General features: G+C 34.2%; 2 protein-coding genes across 15 annotated transcripts in view; one reads left to right on the top strand and one right to left on the bottom strand.

Annotated features, from left to right (window-relative positions):
- Positions 1–9063, bottom strand: part of FGF7 (fibroblast growth factor 7) — a 29290-nt gene extending 20227 nt beyond the window's left edge. Inside the window, exons 1-2 of one of the 4 annotated variants that reach the window (XM_083850163.1) lie at positions 8840–9063; positions 7738–7976 (exon numbers count right to left, since the gene is read on the bottom strand). In XM_083850163.1, the coding sequence (XP_083706289.1) occupies positions 7738–7976; positions 8840–8904 (304 nt within the window). In that variant the 5' untranslated portion in view covers positions 8905–9063. Of the gene's footprint in view, positions 1–7737; positions 8324–8839 lie in introns of all 4 variants that reach the window. The other 3 variants (XM_083850164.1, XM_083850165.1, XM_083850166.1) reach the window with 3 other exon arrangements.
- Positions 1–11194, top strand: part of FAM227B (family with sequence similarity 227 member B) — a 240997-nt gene that overhangs the window by 160751 nt on the left and 69052 nt on the right. The gene's annotated exons all lie outside the window — the stretch shown is intronic.

Raw genomic sequence — 11194 nt, 5'->3', positions numbered from 1 at the left:
ATGTTGAGTGTGAGTTTTCTGACTAATATCTTCAACTGTGTGTTCATCTATAATCATTTCTGTCTGTAATAGTCACAAATTTGTCAATTTACATGTATTTACTGTAAACAGTCCCTTCTGACTGAAGCATCAAATCACACTTGACATTTAAAGGTCATAATAAAAGCTTATAAAATTAGCACACACGATCAATAAAAATATGATCTTGTTAGCATGGGCTTTTTTTTATTTTGAAGACATTACTTTCTAGTTAGACAAATATCAAAATTCCTGAGTATCAAAATGACCAAGGACAAGTCTGATCATCATCTTTTTAGTCTATAGCACCTCCCAGTGTTTATTAACACATTTAAGAAAAGCGAACCAGCTTACCAAAAGTAGAAGTTAGGCATGGCATATATGCAATTAAATGTTAAAGTACTAATGCTACAAGACTCAGAAAAAAAACTACAAGTAATAGAGGTATTCACAAGATATTTTGGTTGAAGTGGTGGACTTGAGTGCTATTTGTTACTCCCCCTGTTTTAGAAGTTAGTTTGGTGCTATGAAATGGACATGTTATCTGTGTTTTCATTTATGGTTTTGTGTTGATCTGTCAATGTTCTGACTGTGGTTAAATTTGAAAGGTGACATCTTGTAGGAAGCTGTCAGTGCTTTTAATGGAATATCCGTATTCTTATATCATTTCAGCCTGTTGTTTTTAGTTTGAATTGTCAGATTCCTGCTATAACTTTAAAAGAGCAAGCGTTCACTTGGAATTAATTGAAATAGTTCTGCTTGGACTTGGATTAACTTGGATTTACTTGTCTCTTTGTCTGATTCAGCCTGTTTTAGAATACTTCAGTGTTCTGTTGATAAAATGTTCAGGTCATAGACAGTGTGTGTATACTGTAAACAAATCCCACTATAATTTAATCCTCATCTTATTCTTTGTTTCCAAAGCTAAATAATAGTCAAGAGAATGTATTGATTGCATTGGTATTTTTATTGCTTTTTTTGTGTGTTTTCATGGAGTTGTGGGTCACATCTGTGAATATCCATTTCCAACTTTTCAACACCAATTGTTACAAAGAATTTTTTCCATTTGTATAAATGATGTCATGTGTTATGAAAGTTTTAAAGTGTGACAATTCAGTGCTATGATTGTTAACCTCTGTTACTGCCACAGGAATCTTCACTGTTAACTTTTCCTTAGTACTGTTTCTAAATTACATACACCAGAAGGCTAACTTGACCTTTCCATCAGCTCATATCCAGAAGTAAAAATAAAGTCAAAGGTCAAAAAAGACAATTGAAATACAGTTGCCAAATATAGTCATAGACAGCCAATTATGCAATGAAAGCAGTGTGCCACCCAAGGAGAGTAACAGCCTTCATTTGCCTAAACTTCTGTTTTAATGGAGAAAACATTCCAAAATATACTACTAGCTGATGTATCTTGCAGTGTGGAATGGTATAATTACATGCTTTAGGATGTCTTGATTTTCCTGAGCTTTAAGAAAGATGGAGGGGGATAAAACAGCTTTGCATAGTACTCCGGAATCCTAGAAATCTAAAAAAAAAAATTGCTTTCAGATACTCAAACAATACAGAAAGCTTGAAGCTGTGAAGGGATGTGTCTGGAGTTTGGTTTTGTGTTGTAAGAAAGGCTGTATAAGGAACTGTGTACCAAAATCTTTTTACCTACAAGGAAAATTGCTTCATTAAGATTTGAGTTCTGTTTTCCTGTCTAGCTGCTGCCTTTGTTTATTTTAGTTAATTAATATTTTATTAGTCAATATTCTATAATAAAAGTATTTAATGTCTATAACATTAGCACATAATTCTTTTGTAGGCTTGGAAGTTTTTTCACTAATCATTTTTGAAGCTCTTAATACAGTGGTGTAAAATTTGTCTTTTGTAGAGGCCCAGAGAGGTTGAAGAATTTTCCCAGAGTCTGTAAGCAAGTTGCTTAAAAACTTGGATTAGCCTCAAGTCTCTTGAGTCTCAGGTCAGGGCCACTTCAGTAAATTTTCTTCAGGATGGAGCAATAACATACTTAGCAATACAATACTGTTTGTGTGCGTGTTGTCTGTTTTTTTTCATTGATAAATTGTAGATAGTGGAGGAAAATGTGGGGGAGAAAAACTGCATTTTTATCTTCTTAAATATATCCATTACCAGCTTATGCAGCCAGCTGCTAGACTTAATTGATGGTTCCATAAAAATGTAACATTTCTCACTTCTGATAAATCTCAATATTGAGAGATTCAGAAAAACTCAATACACGGCTGAATTATAAAGGTGTATCAGAGACACATGAATCATTTTAAGTACAATGTATGTAAACTCAACCTAATTTTTTTCTGCTAATCACATCTCTCAGCTCATCCTTTTGAAGCACAGACAGACAGACATGGCCCTGTCAGTATATTCTAGCTTCTGAAGCTGCTGACTGTGCCTGAGCCCAGAGGCTTGATTCTCCCCTCACAAAGCTTATGCAATCACCTCGTGTTCAGAGTGAGAAGAATGTTGAGTATGATCTGCTACTGTTCTGACTTCATGCCTATTTTTCCTCTGGTAAATACCACACCATAGACAAGGTGATGAAGATTCAGGAGGTAAATTCAGAAGTAATGAACACTTTTTAATGTGTTTCATGGCACAATGTCAGTTGAGCTCTGGTCTGGGCATTGATAAGTGAGCTCTCAATAATCTTGCTGCAGTAGTTCGACTTAATTCCCTCCTTTCTTCTCCTCACTTCCCCCAGAGGGTACTGTTATCAAACAAGTCAGCAGAAGCAGGAAGACAGCCATGCCCCAGCTGTTTCTGTTAACTACATCTTTGCTTAAACTTAACCATCTTCAGCAGCAGTTGATGGTGAAAAGCTGGGATTTGTGATAAGATATGGGCAAGGAATAGACAGTGTCTCTTCTGCAGGTTCAAACTTGAGGGGCAGTAATTACCAACAGTGCTAGACAAAGAGCAAGAGGTAGGGAAAGAGTAGGGAAATATGTTATATTTAGATCTAATTAATCCCCTGTAAGAGAGAATGTCATCCTTGGCACTGTTGGCTGTTATTAGAGGGTATGTATATGTTGTCATTTGAACAAAATCTCTTTCTATTATAATGGTTGAAAAGATTAGCAGTGAAGCAAAAGCACTTTCACTTTAGTGTGGGTTTGTCTTCTACTAAGACCAATTCATTGGCTGAACCAACAAACTCTTGAGAAATCAGGAATGCAGCTGCAAAGGAAGACTTTACAGCTGGAGCATGCTAACCCTTAATTGAATCTAGTGCATCAATACCTGCCTTGAGTTATCTAATTTTCAAATATTTAATCTTCTTGTTCCTTTATTTAATGTGTATATAAACAACAGAAATAAAATTTGATGCAACAGCGTAGAATACATAGCCTGACATCAGTTTTTCCCTAAGTATATATAAAATGCTATTGGAAGTACTTTTGATTTCTAAGAAAGTTTGAGTATTTAACCACTAAGATGCATATAAAGTGCATTTTGTCAGCAGTTTGCAGTTTGTTTGAACAAAACTGAGTTAGAGTTCATTTAATGATGCTGAACACTTCTTTGTTGGATTTTGATCAAAAGAGAAGTAGTTTTCAATAGAATTTTATTCCAAGATTTCAGCCATTTTGTGCCAAGATGTCACTAGGCTATCTTTTATTTTCTTATATTTTTGGTTGGTTGTCACCACCGAAAAGAGGAAGAAATAGGCACTTTCTGGGTTTAGAGCACACATGGAATATGATAGGATCAGACATGTTAGGATTCAGGTTCCAGGAAGGCTTTTCTTGTAACTAAGAGGCCCTTTGAAGTCTTTAAAATGAGATTCCAAAGGCAACAGAGCGTGGAAAGTCCTAAACACATCATCCAGTTGTAGTTTTAAATCCTCTCAGATAGAAGCAAAATGAACTCTGATTTTTGCTTTCTTTTTTCCGGAACAAAACCAAATAAGATCATGTGAAATTCAATTCATGTGCAAAATGGAATTAAAAACTAAGCAGCAATACAGAGAGATTTATTTTCTGTCAGAGATGGAGAATTAACGAAATGCCGTAGTATCTTCATGATCTGCTCAGGCGCTCTTCTTACTATCATGAATTCTGAAAGTCTATTTTGTGTGCCCACTTAGATTATGTTATGTGAACAAGATACAAAATTTAATTTTGAATAAAAAGCCAATAGTTTATGTTTGGACAAGGTATAAGAAGTGATTGTCAAAGAAAAAAAGTGTTATGAGTAATGACAGATTTTTCTGGATGGCCTTGTCTCTTGGCTGCTTCCGAATTTTTGCTTTAGTTTTTCAGTGTGTGTCAGTTCTCACTCTGCATCTTAGTTTTCAGACTGAAAGCAGATCTGTTTCTGTCAGGTGCAAGGGGATTTCCTCTGCTTATTGGAAATTTGCTTAGTTTACTCTTGAGTTATTTATTTTACTCTTGTATTATATTAGTTTTGTGTTCACCAGAAGGCTCTATTGCTTTTTGAAATGTGCACAGAATAATTTTCTTTGGGTAACTAATGAGGTCATCACTGTTGTAAACAGGACTCATCAATTTGCTTTTATTGACACAGTACACACTTTTTTTTGGGACAAAACAGTTAACTTCGAATGTATTTTTAAACAAGTGTATGATGAGTACAGGTTAATTACAGTCAGTAAAGATTTCTTCCAGTATTATGTTTGAGAATTTCAGTCCATATACATTTAATACAGTGGCTCTTAAATTAACATCTTAAGAATTTTTTTCAGGTTTTACTTTTATAAGATATCTATAAAATATGTATACGTATATATTTATTCTGTAACTTAATAGAGAAATTTAAAACACAAAGACTTTAATTCCTCACTATCTTTGCATTCTTATATTCATGGTTCTGACTGATGAGACAAGCTCTGCAAATTTTTGGCACTTGCCAAGGTTATGATGTAGAATGATGAGGCTATCATTCTACAGACGTTTCTAATTGTGAAGATTGTTCTTGTTTCACAATTCATGGGCTGAAAACAAGTAATGTACTCCATCTGCAAGACTGTCAATGCAGCTTCTTTTATGAAGTCGTTATGGTTAAAAATGTGATTTTTTTTCATGTTTTTATTTTAGTAACACATGTAAATGATTCAAAATGGAACTTATTAGTGGAAAACTAGGATAAAATATGAAGATACTCCTAAGAGCAGTGTTTTTCATACTGTCTTTATCAATTTGGCTGCAACTGTTCTGGGATTCAATCCTGTGAAATAGATTTAATTTACATTTTACTAATTTAAAACTTCCAGAACTGAAGTTCACAGAACAAGAATGCTTGAACACACAAATTGATTCATCTTAGTAATGGATATAATTTTTAAATGTTGATTTTCAGAAGCCCTGGATAAAAATATCCAGTTTGGTCTTCTAATGTTTAAAAAAAAAAAATAGGGAAAGCAGGTTAGTGTCTGTCTTTCCCCTCATATCACTTTTGTTAAGTGTATTTTAGTATAGAACCATAAACACATCTTCAAAAAGGTCTTTTACATATTCTGTTGATTAGAGGATATGACAAAAAATGTTTTTTATGATAGTTTTTGAGTTTCTTAGAGAATGTGTTCTCTTTCAAGTTCCTTTTGCTTATATTTCCCTATTCTACTTATCCAACAGAAGCATTCAGATATTATTTCCTAATGCAGAATAGCTAAATTCAAGCAAGAGACCTAAATTTAAGACGGTGGGAGTTTTCCCATATACTTCAGTTAAATTTAATGGAGACATTTCATTGTAGTGTATCTCAGTTACCAGATAAACCATTCAAGTATTGATTGTTATTTTTCTCCTGATTCTCTTTACATTTACCAGAAAGTGTTCAAAGTTTTTTCTCTGCAATATCTATGTAAGGGTTTAATGACTCAAGGTTGTGTTTCTATAATTCATGATAGTTTTTTTGCCATCAGTAAATCTTAACAAAGTGCTCAGAAAACTCTACAAGAATTTGTAGAAGTTGTGCCTTTAGCACAAGATGATCTGATATTCTCTAGTGGTTTTACTACAGAACGTTTCAGGGTATCATTAGAGTGCTTCAGCAACATGGAATCCTGCAGAGAATTGAGAAACTTTACTTGAATTTCAAATAATGCTAAATTACTAACCAAGTTCTTAGTTAAGTAGAATGGAACCACAAAAGAGCAAACGTATGAAATTATTCAGCTCTATATGCTGCCATAATCTTTTCAAAGTATTTGTAAATAATAACAGGAAAAAAAAATGGGTACAGTGGATATTCAATTCTGTGCAAAAATTTAGAAGAAATTACTTCAACAGTCAGTAATAGTTTTTCCAGTTATTTTTATGGGAGCAACATTTCACTTCCAAACTACCCCTATGGATCTCTATTGTAACAATGTTTTCCTGAATCTCAATGGGAGTCTTCTTGAATATGGACCAAATAATTCATTTGGCTGCTGGCCATGTGTTGTCTTTCAGAGCAATAGGGTTTGCACTACGTAATAAAGTAGGAAGAAAGGAGACATATGGAAACAAATTTTAAAAGAAATGGTAACATTAATCAGTGAAGTTTTAGCCACACAAGTTGGCAAATACTTAATGTAGTCATGAAGTAAAGAAATAAACTTCGGAGCTCACTATCTAGGTGCATAACATGGAGGAGTGCTGTTTTTATAGAAAATATGCAGTCAAGTTCAGCTGAAAGCTGAATCACACTAACAACAGTTCTTGAAGTTTATTTTTTATTTATATTTTGCTACTGTTATTAAAAAGTGCAGTGACATGCAACCTATATTAAAACTGTATTTAATAGCATCTTTGGAAAGAAGTTTGATCTTTTCAGATGACTATAAACACTAGACCAGCAAGTCTCTGGCACTTCTTCCTTTAATTTTATTTTGAAACACGCAATATAATCTTAAGTATTTTTGTTGTATCTTTAAAAAAAAGTAATGTCTTTTAAAGTGAATGTCATATTTCTCTAAATATGTAGTATATCTGTAATACCATGAAAGCCAAAGTCTCAGAAATAGTGATTGTAAGACTGATGCCTTCAAGTAGTTGTAAATGGAAGTTATATAGTATATGTGTGAAAAACACAGATTAGTACAATTCTTTTGCCAGTTCAAAAGTTGTATTTGGTACAGCTTTGCAAAATATTATATGTCCATTCTCTGTAGATGAGTCATCTTTTTGGAAGAAAGAGTAGAGAATATTTTTTCTTCATCATGATCATTGTAATAATGAACTGCAGAAACTATAATAGATTTTGTTCCTGGCTTGGCAAGCTATCTAAAAGATTTTGCAAGACAGTTTACATAATTCTTTCCATTGAACTTTCTAGTATTGCATATATTTTAATTGTGATCTCAAATATACAGAACTTTTAGGTAGTTTGTGGACTATATAAGCGTGGCTTAATGTTTCATAAGTATTTTATGAGCAGAGTTTGTGGTTATACATTTTCATACTTAAACCTTAATTCACTTGTTAAAATAGGCTCTCTGTTTGCTAATAATTACCAGCTGTAACTAATACATTAGCAGATCTACAATGTAGTATTTAAAATGACGCATTTCAAAATCAATAACAAATGTCCTGCTGTAGGATTAATTGGAAAACTTGTCTTATACAATGGTCAGTACGTTATACAAAATTCTTTTGAAATGACTATAAATCAAGGAATGGGGAAACAATGGTGTGTAAATGCCTAAAAACTTAGAAGTCAAATAGGAAAAGCAAAGATATTACTTACTGTAGTTGTTGTTTGCTTCTCTTGTCCCTTTTACTTTGCCTCGCTTATCAATCCTCATATACCACTGAGTTCGACAGAAAAGTCTTCTTACTCTTACATCCCCCCCTTCCATATAATCATAGCTTCTGGTATGTCGCTCAGGGCTGGAACAGTTCACATTTGTAGCCATTTGCTCTGGAGTCATGTCATTGCAAGCTAAAGATATAGTGCCCATTAGAAAGATAATGTAAAAGTATGATCTGTAGAGCAAAATTGGCAGGATCCATGTCAGTATCCATTTGTGCATTATAGTGCAGTGTTCTGGGTGTTCATGAACAACATAATGAAAATTAAATCTCAAGTAGACTGTTGCTCTTAGGTCACCGACCTGCCTTCTGTCTTTACGAGTTACAGATTCATTTAAATGAGATAGTTCCCTCTTCTAGAATTCTGATCGTTTATTCCTTAATAGTTAATGGTGAAATAGAAGAGCTTCTTAAAAATCTCTGCAGTCAGAATATCCTTTAAAGACACAAGTTATAAAAACCTTTGTTGTTGTGACCTTCTGTACTACTTGAATTTGCTGCTTGCACTGAAAGTAAAAGATCTGTGAGAAAAGGTTCAAGTGTAAGTCTTTATGCTCAATTGTTACAAACGTGCAAGGACACATTATGCTACTGAAAAGTACTATACATAAATGTATAACACGCTAAGCTGACTTTTACAAATATGCAAATATATATATACAATAGATATCTCTCATAACAATTTACGTAAACAGACATTTAAACTGATTGTAAACATAGTTCTGTCTCAGTCTTAAATCAGTCCAAAAATCCCATATTGATTCAGTTGAACGACTTTATCATGCATGGTAAAATTCTGCTGATTACTTCATACATATATCTTCACTATTAGCACAATCTATCAGATAACATTTCTCTAGTTCAAATTTCAAGACAGACTTCACAGTCTTAGCCTGTATTTTTATTCCTACATTTTTCAGTTTATTAAAAGAAATAGTTTTCATAATGTTTTTTAGCATCTAGCATATACAAATGAAGATAAAGGTTATTAGCTGTTAGAAACTGCTGAATGTTTCTGTAAAGGATAGATAACTTACTTGTTCCTGTTGATAAGAGCTGGATACCCAAGTATTCCATTTCTGTTGTCTGCTTTTTGCAACATGAGATACTCTATTGTAGCTACAAACTTTCTCAGCTCAGAAAGACTCCACCAAAATTGTAATTGTTTCCATAAATCAACACGCTAGAGAGATGTGTGTGCTTATGAGTGCGCGTGCATGTGTGTGTTGAGTCTGTTGTTCAGTCCTTTTCGATAAATACCTTTGCTGACCTCACTTGGAAGCAATTAGAATTTAACCAGTCAGCTGTCAGTTGAATGCACGAACAAAAATAAAAGGAGACTTGCATTGTATCGTGTCCAATGGTCATCAGAGGGAGCTATGTACATAGTTTATACTTTAAATCTCCAAGAATCTACTTTCTAAAAGTACACATCCCATGATGTGTGGATAGAATTGCTTTGCGTGCTACTTAGTGTTTCTGTGCTTTGGTTTAGTTCAGTATTTTTCTGTCTTTAAAAAAATTTCTCCTCCTCTCTTTCATACACACACATTTATCTGTTTTCTTTGAAATCTTTTGTGCAGCTTGGTGGATTCATAGTCTGCTTATTGTATTTCTGGTGGGTATATGAAACATGTGGGTACATTATGTATTGTGGAGAGTGTGCTGTGACCATTATAGATTGTGCTGCATATTTTTATATCATGGACTTGAAAAGAGGAACGACTGCAAAAAAATCACTGAGACTTTCACTTGATTAGCCACTAGGGGAAAATGAGAATGCATATGTGGATGTTTGAAAGCCTGACATTTAAGCACAACTTTTATTAGCATGAAGGAAAAAGTGCTACTAGGAAACAGCCTTCCTTAACATAGGTAGAATCATAGAATATCTGAGTTGGTGGGGACCCACAAGGATCATTGAAGTAGTTACTGGTTTCTGAAACTCACAACATGAGAATGAAAAGGTGCAGTGATGGAAGTAAAGCCTCATACTTCAACCAATGGATAACCAGGAGGCTTAAACTTCCCAGAGTCAAAGACATGGGTAGATGTGCCCGGCTTTCTGCTTCTCTGTGCTTATATCCATCTTTGGCATCAGTCTGCTATCCGAAGTCTATGTTCTGTTTCACCCTTAAATTCTGTCGAAATTCTGATGAATGTATTTGTAAAACATATAGAAGCTAGGTTTTCAATAGCTCTTTATCTTGTCTAATTTCCACGCTTAATGTGAATACGCTTCAGACCCTTCTGCAGAATACTAGTAAGAAGGAAAGTTTGGAATTAATTCATGAATCAAGAATGGTTTACCTACCTTTAATTGCCTGTACTTGATATAATAATGCTGTTTATCATTACCTGCTTTTCTTCCATCGCCACTCCTCCCACTCTGTAGAAATAGGTAACAGTTACTTCTTAGAAATTGAAGCAAACTGTAGAGGCAGTTAAATAACAGAGTACATACGTGCCACCTTGTGGTGAGGGGGACATAAGTGAAATGTTCTTTTCACTGGAATGGCCCAAAATAATCATCAAAGGTGTACAAGACCAGGCAACCTTGTATTACTCAGGCTTTTCCGTACACAAACACAGAGAATGAGTCGTTTCCTTCCTTCAAGTCCTCAGCTTCCTTCTTAGTGTTCAGCTGGGCTAATCCAATTTGTCACTTGCTTTAAATTATCTTTTTTAACTATTTATACTCATAATCCAAAGCTAATCAACTTTTAATGTCTTTATCTCCATTTCAGTGTATTGGACTGTTCCCTATATTCTGTGACTCAACATAAGTTTCCTAGTTCAGCAAGGGCTCAATATATGCTTTTTTGTGATATGAAAGATATGACACCATGGCTTTCAAAGACCTCATGCCTACAGTAGATATACAAAAAAGCAGCTTTCATTGAGTTAGCCCTCGTAAACTGTGATTACAGCTATTTCGACCTTGACTTTGTGTTTTGTCAGCCCCTGACTACCATTCTGACGTGAAGTGGGACTGTAGTGTTTTATGCCAGTTATGTTTCTGCCAGCGCATTTGCTGGATTTATGTCAGTGCCTTCTCAGATCTATTCCACAGTCTGAATTCAGAATGATAGCAATGAAAAAAATTTGTGGCATTCAAGAGGCTTATCTGTTGTGTATTATAAAGAAAGCAATTGAGGATAAAATGTAAACTCAGCAAAATAGGACGCAAGCAGAAATGTGTTTTTTTAAATACTCCTTTCTTTCCTTTTTTTTTTTTTTTAATGAGCAGTAACAACTTTCACTTTCAGATCCATACTGGTTTTAATTTTTCCTTTTTCCTCGCTAACTTATTTGTTCTGACAGTTAGTTACAGGAGAAAAATATATATATATACATACCTGAGGTTTTGGTTCCAGAAAGCTGGAGCTACT

This window comes from Anser anser (assembly GCF_964211835.1).
Source record: "Anser anser genome assembly, chromosome: 10".
NCBI lineage: Eukaryota > Metazoa > Chordata > Aves > Anseriformes > Anatidae > Anser > Anser anser.
This window is presented reverse-complemented; position numbering and strand designations above follow the sequence as displayed.